General features: G+C 37.9%; 2 protein-coding genes across 23 annotated transcripts in view; both read right to left on the reverse strand.

Moving 5' to 3' along the window:
• The window catches only part of Ppp3cb (protein phosphatase 3 catalytic subunit beta), a 45686-nt gene extending 31690 nt beyond the window's left edge, over positions 1–13996 (reverse strand). For 3 of the 7 annotated variants that reach the window (XM_020157982.2, XM_020157981.2, XM_020157980.2), the window contains exons 1-3: positions 13868–13996; positions 2042–2242; positions 1244–1368 (exon numbers count right to left, since the gene is read on the reverse strand). In XM_020157982.2, the coding sequence (XP_020013571.1) occupies positions 1244–1368; positions 2042–2242; positions 13868–13952 (411 nt within the window). In that variant the 5' untranslated portion in view covers positions 13953–13996. Of the gene's footprint in view, positions 1–1243; positions 1369–2041; positions 2243–13669; positions 13802–13867 lie in introns of those variants that run through there. The other 4 variants (XM_020157979.2, XM_020157978.2, XM_020157975.2 and 1 more) reach the window with 2 other exon arrangements.
• A 1656-nt stretch (positions 13997–15652) lies between these two features.
• Usp54 (ubiquitin specific peptidase 54) overlaps positions 15653–21030 on the reverse strand; it is a 113463-nt gene continuing 108085 nt past the window's right edge. For 13 of the 16 annotated variants that reach the window (XM_074079120.1, XM_074079117.1, XM_074079119.1 and 10 more), the window contains 2 exons: positions 18188–18374; positions 15653–16981 (listed from right to left, as the gene is read on the reverse strand). In XM_074079120.1, the coding sequence (XP_073935221.1) occupies positions 16422–16981; positions 18188–18374 (747 nt within the window). In that variant the 3' untranslated portion in view covers positions 15653–16421. The remainder of the gene's footprint in view (positions 16982–18187; positions 18375–21030) is intronic. The other 3 variants (XM_074079128.1, XM_074079130.1, XM_074079129.1) reach the window with 1 other exon arrangement.

A 21030-nucleotide genomic window follows, 5' to 3' on the forward strand; every position in this document is an offset into this window, starting at 1 on the left:
ATTAATCAATATGTGTTAAGTACTTAGAACATAATAAGTGTACAACTTAACTATATACAGAGCTTTGACTCAGCAATTCTGCCTCTAGGAATCTTTCTCACAGAAATAATAGGGCAAATATGTGGAAATGTATAAATAAAACGGCTCACTTAAGGAATCACAATGGAAAAAACTAGCAAGACCTTAAGTGTCTAACAACAAGAAATTATGCTTTGTTTATTCAGTGGAAGACAATGCAGCTATTAAAACTGATGCTGCAGATTTATATTTACTGATTTACAAAGACATGTATACTGTAGAGAAGTGTGAAAAAAGCAAGTTACAGAACAATGTTATAATATGATCCCATTTTCATTAAAAAAAAAAGTTGCCTATGTTAGAAAACATAGATCGATCTATATTTACTGAACTTTAGATAATTAGAAAAGAAAAAGGAGCAAAAAAAATCATCTACTGTAAGTGAAGATCAACAGGTCATTTTAATGCCTCTTAAGTTTTAAACACAAATTAGTATTTCATAACACACAAAGACTCTGTATGATACACTTTACTCTTAGTAGGTACTTGATACAGGATAGACGCATTAGTGCTTAAGCAATAAAAGAATCATAATAAATTTTATTTAATCAAAGAGAATTTACCTAAACAATATGGTATATTATATATAGTACATAGTATAAATGCTATTAAGTAACAACAACCCTGTGTATCCAATCCATACCAAACACTTCTTTCGATGTCAAGCAATGTTGCTATTTTTTTAATTAATACAAAATAAGTCACTAATAATATTTTAACCTAAAAATAATCATTGTATCTAGGTAAATAAGAGTAAAAGTTGAAAAGCAGGGTTTTTGTGTTTCTTCATTTGAGTAGAAGGGTTAATTTTTAAAAATGGAATTTTTCACATGGGAATACCATGTAGGGGCAAGAGAGATAAATAGATATAGAAATAAATAGTATTAGTTTCTTAAAACCGTGAGATAACAGGGCAATAAAAATCTCTTGGCCTGCTCATAATTTCCATTGGGCAAATTGGCAATTATAATCATACAGAAAGAATTAATTGAATGGTCTGAAAGAAGAATAAATAGCAGCTTTTTCTACAAACTTCATAATATGCAGAGGCATTAAAAAGAATACAAACAACACAGATAGTTTTAGGAACTTACCACATTAGGAATTAATGGAAATCATCTGTTAACACATAACAGCAAATCAAATGATAGTATATGATTATTACCTCTATACTAAAATAACCTCTGTCCACATAATCACCAAGAAAAAGGTATCTTGTATTAGCAGGTGATCCTCCTACTTCAAAAAGTTTCATCAGATCAAAAAATTGGCCATGGATGTCACCACACACTGAAACAAGAAGATTATTAGATATGAAAAAGCCCTCTGAAAAAACAAGTAAATCTTAAACTCTAGTTTCTTTAACATAACAGATAGTGTAAGTGCAAGTAAGAAATACCTGAGAAGGAAGTAGTCTATGAAAAGTAATAACAGGAATGACATGTAAGCAAGCATTCATGTGCTCAAAATCTAGAACAAGATGTAACAGAAAGAACCAGATTTGTGGCCAGTGACAAATTTTTCATCTAAATTTATGCAGATCCTCTTTAGGAAGCCAAGGATATGTTTAAGTCACAGGATGACAAAATCATAATGTTGGTAGTAAAATCTCCACTTTCTATTGACCTTCTAATGATCACCTTTGATATCTGATCTGACATCAAAGTACACCTCTAATGACTGAAAGCAAAGTAAGTGTTGAACCAAATTGAAGTATGGCCAATACAACTGATAAAAAAGCATATTAGACTAACTTCTGTACTCATAGTATTTAGGTTTATATTTATTCTCTGCAAACAGGCAAAAATTTTAAAACAGCATAGAACATAACTTGCAAATTCAAAATATTATCCATGTAATACTAACTTGGTATAGGATACTACTGAGAAGGAAACAGCTTTATCTCCAAGCAACTAAATATTGGTGTAATAAAGAATAATATCCAAAACATAAATAAGTTTACCTGTAATTGGAGCTTCTACTTCTATCATGGTTTTTTCTCTCCGAAGGATGGCAGCACCCTCATTGATAATTCTAAGTGCAATTTCTTCATCTACCCGACCTTCCTTTACCAGGTGATTCTTCAGAACATCAACTCTGGGTATTCCATCCATATCAAATACTTCTTCAGATGTCAACCGATGTGTTGGGGGAAAAGGGACAGCTGCAATTTTTTCAAATTAATACAAAATAAGTCACTAACAATATGTTAACATAAAAACTAATCATTGGATCTGCATAAGTGAGTAAAAAATTGAAAAGCAGAGGAGTTTGTTTCTTCTTCATTTATTAAGAAGAGTTAATGTTTAAAAAGCTTTTTTTACTTAAAAGGATAATCAAATTGTACTGTGTGTGTATATGTGTAACACAAGACTTCATACATGTTACCCAAGTACTCTACCATGAGCTAAGCTCCCAGCCAATGTTATTTTTTATTAAGCTATATAAAATAACATGTTCTTTGTTGAAAATGATTATAGAAATGAATTGTTTCACAATTTCAGGAGAACTAAAAGTTGTTTTTTCTTTATGGTAAAACTTTTTTGGGAGAACTCTCAAACTATATTGCATATTCTTTGCCTTAAATGAAATACAATAAATACATCAACACTACATAAGCCTGAACAGAAAAAATAAGAACAGGAACAGGTCAACCAAAAAAAAAATCTTTTAGAGATATAGATAAAAAGAGATAGGTTCTTGTCCTCCTGTCTCAGCCTTCAGAATGCTGGGATTACAGACATGCATGCACCAAACCCAAATGTTTACTTCCTTTTTAAATTCAGTGACACATGTAAACTGCTTTTTTCTCTTTCTTTTCACAAAACACTTGCACATCCTCAACATCAATGCATTCCTTACCATTGGATTCACTTTTTCAGTCATGTAACACTTTTCAAAACTAAGTAATTTTCACTTCTATCTAAGTTATATAGTACAGTACTTTTAAAATATATGTAAAATGCTGGAGGGTGGGGGATACTAAAAACAAAAGTTAGATAAAAACTAAAGCAGAGGGGATGCTAAATCATTTTAAAGTATCTTTGAAATCATCAATCCCTCTGGTTTTGTTGTTATTGTTTGTTTTAAGTTCTGAAGATCAAATCCAGGGAATCGAACATGCTAAGCAAGAGCTTTGTCATTAAGCTACATTCCCAGTCCTTTCTTTCTTTTTTTTTTTTTTGAGAAAACAAAATGTGAATTTATTTTTCCTTCACTACTACTTTTTACTTCATCAAGAACAATGCATTAAAATACATTTTGTTCTTCATAATATAGTATACCAAGATTCTTTTTTTTGGAGGAGGAGCAGTTCTCCAGTTTGAACTCAGAGCCTTGTGCTTGGTAGGTAGGTGCTCTAACACTTGGCTATATCCTAGCCTTTTTTTCTTTGTTAGTTTTTGCATCCGCTTTCACGGTTTTGCCCAGGATCTCTCCAATCTCTGCCTCCCAACAGATATATACAACCATGTCCAGCCCATATATCAAGACTTTACAAAAATAAAGACCTCAGTTAAAATGTCTATCACCAAAGACAAAACAAACCATTATGTATTGTATAACTAAATTTGTTCATATTTAGTAAACCAATTGTTTAAAAATATAGATTTCAATGGATTACTAAATAAATCAATATTTGCTTTAGGGACATTATAAAAATGAAAAGGTTAAATACCCCTTAAAAACAGATTTTTGAGATCAAGACCGGATCAAATTTTATTCATTAGGCCAAGAAAATCACTTTACTCAGAAAAAGAGATACTGTTTGATTTTAAAATGTTGCATTTTTACATCACACATTCTCCCTAACAATCAATAACATAATTCTACTAATAGTAACTTCTGTTCTAAATACAGAACTTCCTAAAAACACACCTGGGAAACCATACCCTTTCTACCCCCTACTTAGCCAGCCACAAGTGGTACTGCATGATTTCTTGTACACTGTGAATGTTCCCTTATAATTCACACTGAGGTGTTACCACTTCTTTAGCCAAGAACAAGAATGACATTGTTCACTAAAAAAAAAATATATATATATATATATATATATATATATATATATATATATATATATATATATATATATATAAACTGCCTCCATGCACACTGGCTAGTTATTTACAGAACTGTGCTTTTCTATTTTTTTTCCAACCCAAAGCATACTTTTATATCTCAAAACCAGTTGGGATATGTTTAAAGACTAGGTACAGATTGAGTGGTAAAGAAATATCACCCACACATGGGTAAAGTAGGTGACAACTATAGAGGATCAGTGTTGTTCTGATAATACAACACTGAAAATAGAAAACAGAGCTCTTCAAAAAAAAAAAAAAGCTTTACTATATCCACAATTTAAAAATGAGAGATAAAAGATATATACAGTGCTACTTGGCAGATGAAGAAAGAAGATGCAGCAGGTAATCTGATCAGGCAAAAGAATACTAACTAAATGGAATTTGGCTTAAAGTAAATTGTTCAATAGGGGATTAATTTTTTTCATCAAAAATTGATATTCGTGGGCTGGGTATAGTGGTACACACCTGTAAGCCCAGCTACGTGGAGGAAGAGATAGGACGATCAAGGTTCGTGAGCAAAACTTGGCAAGATCCTATCTCAAAAAACAAGCTGACATGGTGGTGGACACCTGCAGCTACTCCGGAGGCTGAGGCAGAAGGACTGCTGTCCAGGGCCAGCCCAGGGGAAAGCTATACACCCTATCTGAAAAACAAACTAAAAACAAAAGAACCAGAAGGAAGCTCAAGTGGTACAGCACTTGCCTAGCAAACTCCAGGCCCCAATACCAAGTTCAATCCCCAGTAGTGCTCCCCCCGCACCCATTGGTATTCTCATCCACTACTTTGTTTTGTAATTCTTAAAGCATTTAAAAGCAATTACACTGAATTTTCAGGTTTTTTAAAGGGTTTTATTTTTAATTTATCTTCAACCAATTACTGCTGTTTTTCTAGCATTTTTTTTCTTTCTTTTATATTTATATATATTGTAAACTAATTTTAAGACTACTCTTCTGTATTTGTGACAGGGAAATACAACATAAATATGTAAATGTAATGCAAATAGTCAGCAACTGAAATGGCTATAATGTAAGATGAGCTTGTGTACCCTAAACAGCCACTAAATTATCAAGTTACCAAACTAGAAAACTTGATTGGATAATATACATAGCAACTGAACTACTCTGTTGAAAAATTTCCCTTTAATGCAAATTTTGGCATAAGAGCTTATCTTTATAGTATACATAAGACATTTTCACTCACATATAATGTATTGTAGCCAAAAAAAAAATAGTCCTAAAAAATACTTTAATTTAGGAAGTTGGAAAAATAAACCATGGACACAGATTGACATGGGAGAGGAGTAAAGATTTTCTGCTTTTACCAATGAGCAAGGAAACCTGGGAATTAACTAATCTTGTTCCCCAATTCTAAGAAAAGGCTGCAAAATCACAGCCCTATGATGCCTCCAACTCCAATGAGGGGTGCAGCCTGTGCCCCACTCAGTCATTCAGATGACTGAAGTTGGTTAACTTTACTGTGCTTCTCATCACTGCCATCCTTGACAACTGTCCAAAATAGTCACTATACTTCTACACTTCTAAATTTTTCTCTATATTCCTTTCTCTTGTAGCATTTTATTCTAGCTGCTTTTCTCCCTCCAACGACTCAGCCTTCTCTTAGTTCTCTAATATATTCTCCAACATCATCACTCCACTGACAAACAAAACAAAACCCTAACTCTTCCTTTGAGAAATATGCCTTCTAGCTAGTTTACGCTTGACCCTTGTCCCTGGCACATATCAAACTTCTAGTCATCTGTTCATTTTGGGGGGGACTAGAGTTTAAACTCTGGGCTTTACACTTACAAAGCAGGTGCTCTAAAGCTTGAGTCATGCCTCCAGCCCATTTTACTCTGGTAATTATGTGCCCAGGCTGGCCTCAAACTGCTAGCCTCCCAATCTGTCTCCCAAATAAACTAGGATTACATACATAAGCCATTGGTGCCAGCTTAAAGTTTCTTATAAACTCCTTTTTTGGTTACCTTACTTCTTACCATTTTGAAGCTACTCCAGCATCCACCCACTTTAAAAACAACATTATCCATTGTTTTGCCCTTTTGACCTTCTATACTACTTGGCCAGCAAAGCCACGATTTTTGCGCAATTTAGCTTATAAAGTTGGGTGCTAAGTACAAGATTACCAAAATCACCTAGTGCTACCACAAATTCATAGTCTCCATAGTTTCTGGGACTAGGGGAATTAAACAATTCTTAATCTTCATTTATCTTTCTTCTCTACTCTATTCCTCTACTTTGTAATTCTCTCTTCTCTTGGGTTTTTTACTCTTCCAGTCATACCAGATTGGCCTATTTTATGGACTTCTAGGACCTTACTTGAGTCTGTTCTTTCTGTCCTTAGCTCTTTTCTCATTATACTCCAAATTAATGATCATACTCATCACCAGTTTCAACTAGCACATATGTGTGTGTGCATGAGTGTGTGTGTGTCTATGTACACACTTTTTTTTTTTTTAAGACACAGTCTCACTACGTAGTCCAAGCTGGCCTCAAACTCAAGATCTGCTGCTTCAGCCTCCCGAATGCTAGGATTACAGCCATGTACTAGCATCTCTATTTGGTAGACTCCCAAACGGTTCCCATCCCTAAACTATGGGTCCACACTAAACTATCAAATATATCCACTTGGATGTTCCATAGATATTATAAACTTAGTATGTCCAAAAGTGAATGCATTGTCTTTCCATCTAAACTATTACCCAAATAGTGACCTAATTAATCTGGGAATTATCCTAGACATTTCTTTCTTCCTCAGCCTACATGGTCAATAGGTCTGGAATAATTCTCTGGGTTTTGTCTCTTTGGTCAACCAGAAACACTGAGTAGGACGGCTCCCCCCCAGTAATTACTAAATTCTTTTTAATTTTGCCATGTTCCACAATGCAGAACACTCTTTCTGAAATTTAAATCCAACATTGTCATGTTTCAGACTGGTTTTTCAAACCCAAATTCTTTAACATAGCATGAGATCCTTCATGATCTGATTCCTGCCTACATTTCTACCCTCATCTTTTACCACTACCTCACATTCAGAAACATTCTGTGCTGTATAACTTCCTTCCATTTCTTAAACTATATCACTTTTTAAAAAACCTCTGTGTTTTGCATGATCTATTGTTTGGAGGTATAACATCCCTATCTTTTATCTAACTTCCCCTTGTCTTTAAACCACATTTCAGTGTTCCAATTCTTGTAAACTTCCTGATTTTCCAAACCTACATCAATAGTCCTCTCTACTTTGTGGTTCAATAGCACAGAACATGATGCACACCTGTATTACAGCACTTACCAATTTCACTATAAATATCTGTCTTCCTTATTAGCCTATGAATGCCTTAAAAGGAGGTGTCTGTCTTTCATCTTTATATACCAAGTGATCTAGAACAAAGTTACTAAAAAATGTTTGCTCAATATTAAAATTTGTAAAATATTTGTGAATCTTGACACTATGTAATGACAATATATTTACTGTGCTTTATTTATAATTTGCAAAGTACTTTCACATACATACTCCCATGATTCTCAGAGCTACCGCATGTGTGTGTGTGTGTGTGTGTGTGTGTGTGTGTGTGTTCAGGAACGTTTTATCTCACTTCACAAATGAGGGAACAGATTCAGAGATGTTAAGTAGTTTCCCAAGGCATAGAGAGAGCCATGGTTCAAACTGAAGTTTGAACTCTACTCCAGAACCATGTCTGTGTAACAAGTTTACTTTGACTAAAGGGGTCATTAAAAGGTTCCTCATTAGTCTGATGTAAAAGTATGAATTGGCCAAGGAATGACACACTAAATCCAACAGCACTGTCTTCTAAATTTCAAGGTATCCCATGGGCTCCTTTTAATGTGATGGTTCTTTAAACCATTTTCCCTCAAAATTCCCTCAAAACAATTTCCCTCAAAATTTTTCCTTCTTAGCTTATTTTTGTTATGGTACTGCCATTCTCCATCACTTAGATTTAAATTTTTGTTGTTATTATTTCCTGTCTGGACTCCAAGTCATTTTAATTCTTCAAATTCTCTCCATTTTTTTTAATATCTTCATTGTTGTGATGCCAGTTCAAGTTATTGTTTACTAGAAAAATCTAATCTCTACTATTCCTCCTTGATTGAACAAAGCACAGCTTAATCTTCTCAAAAAATTTAGATGGTTTCTTAATTAATGAAAAATTAAGAAAAAGAAAAACCTGAAACTTGTTTTCAGCATACCTCTCAATTTGGCCATTCTCAGTCTTTTACATGTACTTCCAATCTTTGCTTCCAACTAAATCAATCCCCAAAGCAAAATTAGTCTATTGTCTTAAAAAAATAAAAATAAAAAAGTGTTGCTCAGTGTTTCATTTTCACACCCAATCCCACTTATCTAATATATATTAGATATACATTACGTATATATTAGATACATATATATATCAATCTACCTTCTAATAATTCTAATTACTGAGAATTTGTGTCAACTAGTTCTTTCCCTTTATGCTTTAGTCAACCCTCTCTGAATGATTCCTTTGATCTAACTAGACAACCTACTGTAAGTCTCTGCTCTAATAATTTGTTACAAACAATACCACCAAAGTTAGCATTCAAAAACCAAGACAATGGATCACTATTCTACTTTAAAACCTTAACCAATGGCAACCATTGGTTCAGTACTAATCACATGCCAGGCCAGACACCGTAGTACATACTTTACAAGCACCATTTCCATTAATCATCCTAAAACTCCGTAACTCATTTTATAGATGAGAAAACTAAGGTTTATGAATGTTAAGTATCTTGTCCATGTGAGGTTACTAAGTGATACAGCTAGTTTTCAAAGCAGGTAGTCCAACTCCAGAGCTTATGTCCTTAATCATCCAGAGGCTATTCTGCTTACAAGCTTAAATGTCAGCTCCTCAACTTGTTATACCAAAGATCTTTCTGACTTCATCTGCCACTCCTGCCCGAGCACATTAGGTATTATTCCATACATTTCATGCTATTTTCAAACTTTCTGCTTTTGTTTTCTCTACTCTATCCCTACGTTCTGACTGAAGAAATTGTCTTCAAGGAGTACCTCAAAACATTATTCTCTCAGTGATGCTTTCTATTCAAATTAAGACAGTTTCTTTTTTATTGTTCCAATAGCACTTGGTTTCTAATTCATTGCATTATTTATTTAAATGATTTCTCCTCCATTATACTGTAAGCACTAAGAATCTATCTTACTTAATATCTTATTCAATTCTGCATCCCCAATGCATAGCACACTGCCTAGTACAAAGCAAGTACTTGATGAATGTTACACAAGTAAATGGCCGTACCCTCTGCCTACTTTCATCCTACCAATCCTTCAAGACCTCTTTCTTCCTATTAAAAAACTCCTTCCTTGGACAAGTAGCATGGCTCAAGGAGTGCAGTATCTGCCTAGAAACTGCAAGGCTCTGAGTTCAAACCTCAGTAACAACAAAATAAACATCAAAAACCCTTCCTAGACAATTCTGGCCCAGAGTCATTATTACCTCTTTCAAACTCAGATAACTTGTTGGCTGTGCAAAATAATCTGGCAATTATTAATCATGCACTCTTTATGAAACATACTAACTTTTCATGATTATTTATTACTGTAAGGATCAAGACTGTCTTTTATCTTTTATGCCTCTATTGTCTGCCTTCAGTTCTGAGCATAAAACAGGAATTTATAAATAGTTGCTATTGATAAATTTGATATTCAAAAATAAAATTTTTATACAAGGATGCCCAATTAGTTTGAGCTTATTTCATCTGTGAATAAATAAATGTTTTTATGGTGAAATGAAGTCATCTAAATGGCACTAAAACATACCTCATTTAATAAATTAAGGCTCTTTTACCAAACTTTTCCTTACAAATGCCAAATCTTTCAACAGTTTTTGTCTCTCCACTGAGCAGCTGTAGTTCCTACTTGGCATTTTCCTTCTAAGACAACTTGTTACCATAGTGTTCTCTTTCCCTCTCTTAAACACACCACTCTGTTCCTTTGCTTTCTCTAGGACTCATGGTACTGAAGATTTATTTTAGAATGGGTAACAGTTTAACAGAGGAGGAAACAAAAAAAAATCACTTTAAGGCGTTATCTTTATACATAGATAAGGCTATGAAATACTTTGTAAGCAAAAAATTGAAATTCAAACTGCTTTAAAATATGAAACAGAAACACTGCAGTAGCTATGTGACCCCAAGACCTTATGTAGGTCATCTGGAAATTTGTAATGAAAATAAACATCCAAATAAAGCTAAGGTACTGAAAACAGTTTAGCTCAAATGACCTCAGATTTATAAGCAGAGCAGCTGGCAAAAGAACCTAAATGAATCATAAGGCTGCCCATCCAAAATACATAAGGCTGCCCATCCAAAATACATCAGCCTAAAGCAATTAAAACACACACACATTTTGGTTTAATCTGAATAACTTACATTTAATAAGACCCTAGGAAATAAGATGAAAGTGTCAAATGTAAAAGAAAACTGACATGCTATAGGTGCTAAAATGAACATATACACAATAGACAATACTTTCTAAGGTGAATTTTTGTATTATGACTAACAGAATTAATAATCTCAAAGACAAATCTAGCTTTACAAATCTGGGACCTTGGGCCTGGAGGTATAGCTCAAGTGGTAGAGCATATGCTTAGCAAGTGTGAAGCCCTTGCTTTGAACTGGAGTTCAAACCATAGTACTGCCAAAAACAAACAAATAAATCTGGGACCTAGTCTACACAGCAAAACAGACATTTCACAAGTATCTGGAGAAAAAAAGGAAGCGGTGGACAAGTCAAGTAAATTTGGGAGGGAAAAAAGAAAACAATAGATAAAAAGTCAGTATTTTGTGTTTCAATGACCCACACGAAGGTTGCTGATGTAGAAGTAAGGAATACATGCACAAAGAGTTAAGATGTTTTTCCTAATTTCCATTTTCTTATTTATAACTTGCCTCAATAATTTGGGTTATATATTAGTTTTGTCTGTTTTACTTTGTTTCATTTTTTGAGATAGGGTCTAGCTATGTAGCCCAGTCTGGTCTTGAACTCTTGCTTCCTGAGTGCTGGGATTATAGATATGCATCACCTACACACAGCAAGGCTGTATTAAATTTTAAACAGAAAGAACTTGACCAGAGCCAGCAGCTGGACTAGGCTCAGAATAGAATTTATTTTAACTAAACAGAAAAAACCTAGTCACCCATAATCAGTGACGTGTAATTTCTACTAATAATTTTAGTTCCATCTTACTCCACTCATAAATGAATCACCCTATACTATTCGAATCTCCCAAACTTCAGAAGTGAATTTCAATACATGTGATATAAACAGAGAAAGATCTTAAAGATTTTAAGATATAGCCTTAAAAATTTACACAACCTTAAAACATAAGCCTTTTTGACTAAAAGCAGAGAGCACAAAATTTAAAGATTATAAAAGTTCCAGGGAGTCAAAGACTACTTGCATTCAATACCAATGATAGTTTCCATAATAGTCTTATTATGAGATGGTACACATGGAAAACACAAGATTCTGGACTTTAAAAAAAATCTGCATTTTAACAAGTTAAACTAGCACAAATGGTCATTTATCTTCAGGCAACAGTGTTCTCAATCACCAAATTAACATTCTGGTACAATAATCAAAGACATCCCCTATCCACACACACATATACACACAAAGCCAGAAAATGAAATTTAAAAGTAGATGTTTGGATCTGTAAAATAGATTTCCAAGTACCTGCAGAGGAAGCTAAAGGCAAGATCCCACACACAATGTAAACTAGTCTGCTACGCCCAATTTCTAAAACATGTGATCCTTATCAGGAATTCTTACCGGCTAACAAATTCCTTAAACAAATGAAAGTTGTCTCCATAAAAAGGATACAACTAAGTGAATGAAATATGATAACCAGAAGCTTTACTTAACTAATTTTCTGTATTAACAAGCTCCTTTCCTAAGTAAATGGCTTTTATTCCATACCTACAAACTATACCTATGCCTCTTGAACTCAACTCACTACTTAGGAATCTGTCTTATGCTTGGAATCTCATTTTTCCTGCATTAAAGCAGTACTTGAAAAACATTACCATATACATGACAAGGAACAAAATTCACAAGCCTAAGGATAGCACAAATTCATTGATCAGGAAAGTGATTGGTTATCTCATCTAACAGTCTGGTGAAAAGTGCCACTGAAATGAACACAAAGAAATACAGTAAGAAAATGAAGTGGAAGCCAGTGTCCCCCACTTCCACCCCCTCCCTCCCCATAAAACTACAGGATTCCTTGATAGGATAAATGCCTGAATAATCTTTTCTTTTTCTTTCGTTTTTTAAAGGATTTCTGAGGGCTGGCGGCTGGCTCAAGTGGTAAGCATCAGGTCTAGAGTTCAATCCCCAGTACTGCCAAAAAAAAAAAAGTTTCTAAGAAAATAAGGAGTCCATAACCTCTATTCAGCTCAATGTCTGGCCCAAGTGGATATACTAGTAGCTTTTAAAATTCACATAAACCTAAATACAAGCCAATGTCGTCCTTGTATGAACCAAAAGAGGTTATGATTAAAATTTTTAAACAGAAAACACACAAAGGAAAAAGATTTTTCTTGTTTTTAAATATTTTAATGGAAAAAAGGCCAGATTTCAAAACAGTGCTAACATTTAAGCAGATGAATGAAACACAGTAAGACAAAAGGAGTATCTATCTTCAAGACACAATAAAAATAAGGTAATCTTTACCCGCAACGATTACAACTTACTGACCAAGCTACATGGTAAAGAAAAATCATTTCAAATTCTGTTTTTAATTTCTACAATAGTGTCTGAAGTTGATGGGCTCTCCCAGAGGGCTTGGATCTTCAGCAACTCGCAATTAGCCCTCAATTTCTATATTTTAAATACATTTGCTTACTTATTCTGGGCAAACACCCACCAATTCTGCCCTAGCTCGGAAACACTCAACTTGTTCTCCTAGGAGTGTATGGGTGGTGCGTTTAGAGGGAAGGTTAACCCCTCTGAGCAGTGTTGACGGTTTTCTAAGTAACTGATCCACGAGGGTTTTCTTCTTCTTCTCTCTCTTGTGCTGCTCTTTCCCCCTACGCTGTACTTAAAGTCCGGGCTCCTCAATCCTGCCTGGATCATTCACCCTTGTCCAATCCCATACGGTTCCCCCACTTTCCGCGCGGGTTGGCATCTGGGGGCCCCGCGCGAAGCCCTGCGGCTTGGCGCTACCTCGGCGCGGATAGGGCGGACGGCTATCGCCGGGGAGCAGGCGTGGGCCAAAGCCGAGGCGATTTCTGACTGCTCATCACCCGGCCCCGCGTGGCTCAGGAGCTCCGGGCCGCCGCGCAAGCCAGGAGTGCAGCTGTCGCGGAGCCGGAAGCTAATCGCGGCTCCTGCGCCCCTTTGACAGGCCGAGCAGGAAAAGAAAGGGGCTCACTGCAGCTAGTAGCTTCAGACCTTGGGCTAGGAAACCCGGAGAGCAAAACCCCCGCCCCGACCTGAAAGCAAGCGGGAGACCGCGGAGCCATCACCACCGACACAGCCCAGCCCAGCAGGGGCCCGCCCAGGGGCCACTCCCCAAGGGAGGTAGCCAGTCACTCGCTCGCCCTGCCGGGCCCGTTCCCGAGGGGACGGGCTCCCGCCCGCCCTCACACATTGCTCTTCACGCCAGGCCCCCAGGGCTTCGTCCACCTCACCTTTGACGACGCGGTCAGCCCCGGGAGGAGGCGGTGGGGGCGGGGGCGGGGGCGGTGCAGCCCGAGCCGGCTCCGGGGCGGCCATGCTGGGCCCGGGGCTCGGCTAGGCGCTGGGCCGGGCGGGGTTGGGGGCGGGGGCGGCGGCTACCAGAGCCAAGCGGCGGCGCCGCCGGGGAACATGGCGGACCCTCTCTCCCTTCAGAGGGGCTAAGACCGGCATGCACCGCGCGTGCGGGGGCGGAGGCAGGACAGGCTCCAGGGACTTGGGCAAAATTACTGAGGCTAGGAGAGAAACAGGACGAGGCCAAGGGATCGGGTTAAAATTCTTTGCATGCAGATACAAAAGAGAGGATGCAGTCCCTAGCTAGTTGCAATATAAATGGGGCAAGCTCCAGGGACTTGGGCTAAATTACTGAGACTAGGCGAGAAACTGGACGAGGCCAAGGGATCGGGTTAAAATTCTTTGCATGCAGGAACAGTGCAGTCCCTAGCTAGTTGCAGCAATAAATGAGAGCAAGAAAAAACACTTAGCTCCCATGGAGTTCCCAGTAAAATGAGAAGAAGTAATCAAGCCTCACAATTCTCTACTAATAGAGAAACAAATGTAGACCAACTTAGCTATTAGGCCTGAGTACTAAACAGGTTGACTAGAGACAAGAAATAGAGGAAGCATTGTAGGTTCTAGACCACAGACATGACCAAAGTGGAGTTTGAAACAGAATTCTGACCCTTGTCTTTAGAGTTTGTAACTGCCAAGTTTGCAGACAGAATAGAATGCAGCTGAAGCACTCTAAACTCCAAGGGCTAATAATAAAGAGGAAACAAGGGAATGATACCAAGAAATATTGAAAGAATCTACAGGATTCACCTGAAAAGAACATGGCCTCTTTCTTGATTCATTCAGAAAACAGGTTTGGAAGGCAGAGAGATCCCTATTTCCTGGGCTCAGAATCTGAGCACAGGTTAACTTTTATAGAGACCCGAAGTGATCAGCATTCATGGGGGTGGAGGATTGAAGGTCTAGAACTGACTGTCGCATCAATAATGACTACAACAGTGTGTATGTGACACCAGATATACCGAATTGTGTTCAAGAACTAGCATATCTATTAAGATCTATGTATCTTGATGGCTGTAGGATCTAAACAGAATAGATCAATAAAATGTGTTCAGGATCTGTTTATAACAGATAGTGATAATTAGATAAACAGTAGAACAAAGGTCTCAACACCTTTCTACTTCTTTGTGTCAATCTCAATGATTCTGAGCTCTGGGATGAAAAATGAGAAAGCCCAAAGGACATTATTTGGAAAGGAAGCATACAAAGTAACTTTTAGAAGGGAGGGACTTTTGGGAGTGAGAAAGTGGTGAAGATGGATCTTTCTAGAATGAAGTACCATACCCAAGGTCAAGGAGAGGAAGCCCATGGGAAAAAAGCAAGCAAGATAGGGGGCGTATCACAGACCTGTAAGGAGTGCAACAAGAGGACCTGGACCTGGAGTGAGTTTGTCAGCATAGTTTGAATGGCCACAGAAATCCTAGGAGCTGAGGAATGGAAGTGTGTAGTATACTGAGTGCCTCTAGCAAAAAAGGGATAGCAAACGTGCTAGCAGCAATAATAACAAGGAAAAATACTCTTTTTAAGGGTCCATTGACTCCCACCTTGAGAATATATTTTTCAATTCCTCTTCAACTCCTTTTACTCAAAAAACATTTCATATGTCCAGGTATCCCCATCCCAGTATAAAAGAGCAAGAGCAAACAAAAGGAAAGAAAAACAAGGGATTACATAGAACTATCTTATAGATTTATTAATGAAAAATACTTTACAAAAAGAGTATGTTTTGCCCTAAAATAGTTCAGCTAACTCTGAGGGTTTATAATGGTGACTGAGCAAGTGGCAGTAATGGCTCTGCTGCTGAGGACAGGAGGGTATGTTAGTGTGCCTGATACCATCTGTTCAGAGGGGCAAATATTATGTTAGCAGCTCCATATTCTAGGCCTATGGTGTGGGGCACAGGACCATAATACCTGACAGGCCATAATACCTATGTGGCAGACTACCCTGAATGATATGGTCAGGACCATGACTACAGGGCTACCTGTCCCTCCAAGGATGGGGAAGACAGAGGGTCAGGTAATAGGAACAAGTACATTAAAACAAAGAGTATAAGTTGGGAATACAGTAAGTTCCAGAGGATGAGGGCTCAAGTGGATATGGGGGTATAACAATACCCAAAATAAAATGATGACCTTAAGACACTAAGAAATGGCTAGTGTCCAGAATAGTATAATGGATACAACTTTAAAGTGACTCAAATAAAGCCCTAAACAGGAGCTGCTTTCTTTTGGTAGGGGAATTGATGTTAGAATTTCAAATATTCCCTCCCAAAAAGCCAGGTCTCTTTTAGAGGTTCCTGGCACCTGTAGGAGAAACTTCCAATTCTATGTTGAAATGAGAATAGCACAACCATGGTGGAAATGCAGGTAAATAATTCTGGCACAGTAGTTTTATAGAAAAAGGTACACCTCCAGAAAAGGAAAGGGGTGACCCTTACCACCTGCTGTGCTGCAGTACTCTAGCCTTGTTCTGCTCCCTTCCAGGGATATCTGCTAGAACAAACAGAAACCTGTCTTCCCCTGTCCTCCTATGCCTAGATTGGGAGGCATAACTGCTTTGCCTCCAGTCATTATCTGGGGGCATATCTACTCTTCGTGGTCCAGGTGTTCGGAACCCCATAACAGGACCAGAATTCCAAGCTGACCTCAGGGGTAAATGAATGCTGCTGGATGTTGGAGATACAGAGTGAACAGTGGGCAAATGAGAGTGTGAGTGGAAAAGATCCCCCCAGGTTTGAACATTAGGGACCTGAGGGCCCTGGCTTCTTTCTGGTAGTGTGGCAGTATGGGTTAGCTGAGGCTTGCATCCTGGAGTAGTTAGGAATCTGGTCCCAATGTTCTGATTGGTCTCTGGCCAGGGTCCCCCGGAGGCATTGGCTCTCGAACGATGTGGGAGACTCTGGTAGTTCAAAGTCCTTCCTGTGTACTTGATCCCTTGGGAAGTTTCACCCCTGTCACACATAGCCAGAAACTGCTGGACACTCCTCGAAGTTCCTGAGAAAAGAAACCCAAAGACTAAGCATCTTTAGAAAATAATTCTTCCCAAAGGACCACTCCTGGCTGTTCCGCCCAACTTCACTCCTCTGAAAGCATGCACACAAGGGAAAGGAGGAACAGTTTTCTTCGCTTTTGATTTCCTTTTTAAAAATTCCTAATGCACATACAAATCAAGTCATTTAGCTCCAGCTTGAGCAAATGAAATAGTCTCTTAGATGTCGCCATACTTACCTCACTCCACTATAATCCTTCCTCCAACACACACCCCTCCATAATACGGCAAATATACTCCTCTTGCAGTGACTGTGACTCTAATCCTACAACGACTCTAAAACCTCACTCAGGTTTTCTTAATATGGTACCTTCATTCCAGTTAAGCTGCCTCTGCTTAAATTCTTGCTCAGTCTCTGAGATCTCTGCTTTAGTTCATACTACTTCTCCAACATACACAAATGTAGACTGTCTTTTTTTATACATTTATTTGACCTTGGCACTACTGATATCATAGGCTGATAATCCTTGGTTGGGAGTGGAAAAGGACTGCCCTGTGTATTTTATGATATTTAGCAGCATCCTTGGCCTCAACTCATCAGCTGCTAGTAGTGCCTCCTCTTTCCCCATTGAGAACTACTGCCTTAAGCTGTAGGTTCAGCCCATAAGGAGGAAAAGAAGAACATCTTGCTGTGGAGTGTCAACAAAAGCCAGAACGATGCTGTCCATCTCCCTCAGGATCATGTGGGTCTGTACATATGATATGAGTTCTCCAGGCACAGGGTCTTTCCAGTTTCTCATTCACTCTTATCCTCTTACAGCATTCCTCAGCTGAGACTTAGTAAATAAGAGGAAAGAAAATTACCTGATAGAGATGACACTTTCTGTTTGCAGGGGATCCCAAAGACTAAGAATTAACTCCTGTCAGCCACTTAAAAGCTTATTCTATCATGATTGATATAGTTCATTCTCACAAATACCTAAATCCTACGAGTGCCAGTTTAGACCCTGGTCTAAGAATCATGGTGCCTAAGAAATGATTTGGTCATAATTCATTGATATCAATGCCTCATCTTAAAGCAGTAATTCATATCCTTACATCATTCTACCTTGGGACACCCCACCCTCTCAAGAGATGTGCTGATTTTACCCTTAAAATCTCTGGGAAAGGTACCACATTCTGGCTTATAATATTAAGGTTGGGGGAGTTACCTGGGGGTCTATAGGGCTCCCCTGCCAAGCTGGGCATCAGGACATCTGGGGACAGGAACTGTGGTTGGGAAGGATAGACTTGGGGATCAAGGAGAAATATGGGAGGATCATGGATGACAGGGAGGGAAGAGGAGCTGGAACAACGGTGCCCGGTTTCCAAAGGCTTTTTCCTCAAGTTTGATGAATCCTTATAATGAGACAAGACAAAAAAACATAAAGATGAGGATTAACAAACAGCAGGATGTGGTTGGGTAAACACAGTGAGGCAAGCAAGAGGAAAAGGAGGGAACTAGAGCATAAGCATGCCTTATTTTAGAGAGGGACCCAATTTACTCAGCCACTCTCCTTGTCAACTCTTCTAGAAAATGCCAAAGTTCAGATCCTCTTCCCTTCACCACTTTTTATCATATCCATCACCTTTCTAAGCCTACCACTCAGGTCTTTAGCAAACTCTTAGTAGAATGAGAGAGACTGAAAGAGAAATTTGAAGCTAAGGGCTGGAGATGTAGCTCAGTGGCAGAGCAGTTACCCAGCATGTGCTAGGTCCTGGGTCAATCCCCAACACTGCAAAAAATAAAAAAATAAAGGGGTGGGGCAAAGGGAGAAAGAAAGAATATTAAGACTGAGAAATGAAGAAAAAATTTCTACAGTTACTAAGTGTTGGGAACTAAAACAAGTCAAATATCCTCATTAACATGTGAAATACTACTTCATCCAAAATTGAACTTTCTTCCAAACTACTATCCCTGGCACCACATTCTCCTAAGTTTACTCAGACACAACATTGGCATTGCCCTTGACTTTCTATTCCCATTCACAATTCCTTTAGCTGCCAAGTACTGACAGCTATTGCTACCTATGGATTTCATATTTATACTCACCTGGACCCCTGCAAAAGCCTTCAATATGATCGTCCCATCTTCTATCTGCTACCTGCTTACTATGACCTATAAAGTCCTATATGATATGATGTTGCTGATCTTTCTCAACTTATCCCCACCATTCCTGTATCTTTACGCTCTTTCTTAATGTTCCTCAAACATACCAACTCACCCTACCCCAGGACCTTTATATAATGCTGTTACAACAGGAAAGTTCTCCCATGCTGAAACCTTCATATCACTGAGGTATCTGGTCAAATGTCACTTCCTCCAAGCTGATGTCCCTCACTACCCTCTCAAAAATAGCCCTGAGGAAAGCCACTATTACCTCTTTATTCCTAATCCCTTAAAAAAATATATTTTTTGGTGGTACTGGGTTTTGAACTCAGGGCCTCATGCTTACTAGGCAGGCCCACTCTACTACTTGAGCCACTCTACCAGTCCTTTATTCTTCTTTATCATTGCCTGAGGTTATATCATTTGTTTATTGTCTTTCCCCCCTAGAAGAATACTTTTTTTTTTTTCATTTCAGAATTCCTTCACCTTGAACAGTTTGTGGAACAATGCAGGCACTTAGTAAGTATGTAAAATAAAATAATCTATGCCAGTATATTTAATTTCATTTAATGTACTACATGCTATTTCATGTAATACATGCTCATAATACCTATCATGGATACCAAGAGAAGAGCGTTTCAAGAAGAAAAGAATTTCCCTTTCAGCTATCTTGTCTCTTTTTTTCTATCTCCTTTTAGGGTTCTTCAGAAGAACTATCTTAAATCTGATGCTCATGAAGTATATGTCCTGGCCTTTCTCCTCTCTTTGCAATGTTATTTTCCTCTTTTCAGTGGCTAGGATTCCCAGTTCTCAATTTCAAGCCCATCTGTCTTATACCCAAAGGCCTACCAACTATCTCCACTTAAGCATAATATGCCCCCTCCCAAATATATCATTTTTTGGCACATAAAACCTGGGCATTATCCTTGATTTCCCTTTCCCCACATTCAGACATGCAGAAAACAAGTCTCATTTATGTTTACTTCCTAACTGGCTCTAATGTTTACTTCTCTCTCTCCTTCCAACTCCTCACTGTGACCTATAGAGCTCTCTGTGGTCCACAATTTGACCCTTTTTTATATACTTTACTGTCTCACTTGTCAATCATCTCCCCTCACTAGACTGTCCAATCCTGCCATAACAAATGAATCTCCCTTTCCCCAGTACTGGGGATTGAACTCAGGGTCTTATGCTTGCCAGGCAAATACTCTACCACTTAAGCCACACACCTAAACCCCAAATTAGCCTTTTTTAATTCAATTAGTATTTCCATCAGGTCCCTTTACCTGCAATATTCATTTTGTTTCCTCCAGGAAGCCTTTCCTGAAACCTCAAGTCTGGTTTAGACACACCTTCTATTATGTTCCCATAGCAACAAATCCTTACCACATTATAAAACTGCTTGTTTATTTATCTGTACCCTATAGTAGACTGTAAGCTTCATAAAAACAAGGACTGTATCTAACTCACTCACCACAGCATCCCCAGCACAATACCAAGAACCTAAGCTCAACAGCATTTGTTTAAAAGAATGAATCAATGAATAAATGCATAAGAAGTCAGAAGAAAGGAAGCCAACTCTCCTAGTTAGGAATAATAACACTTTATATTATATGCATTGGAAGTATGTGAGAACAAAGGGTAGGCAGAAGAGACCATTTTTCCAAAAAGAATGGCAGATGTTCACTTATTTAGAAACTTATGAACAATAAATTGGTAAGAAAATTAAATGCCTCATGGGAGGGAAACTGGATCTGAAGGACTGATAAGACAGAGACATAGTTTTCCCTGTATATCCTTTTGAACCTTCTTAATTGGACTATTTATTTAAAACCTGTTTTAAAGGGGACTGGGATATAGTTCAATGGTAGAGCACTTGCCTAGCATGTACAAGGTCCTTGGTTC

This window comes from Castor canadensis, chromosome 7 (genome assembly GCF_047511655.1).
Source record: "Castor canadensis chromosome 7, mCasCan1.hap1v2, whole genome shotgun sequence".
Taxonomy (NCBI): domain Eukaryota; kingdom Metazoa; phylum Chordata; class Mammalia; order Rodentia; family Castoridae; genus Castor; species Castor canadensis.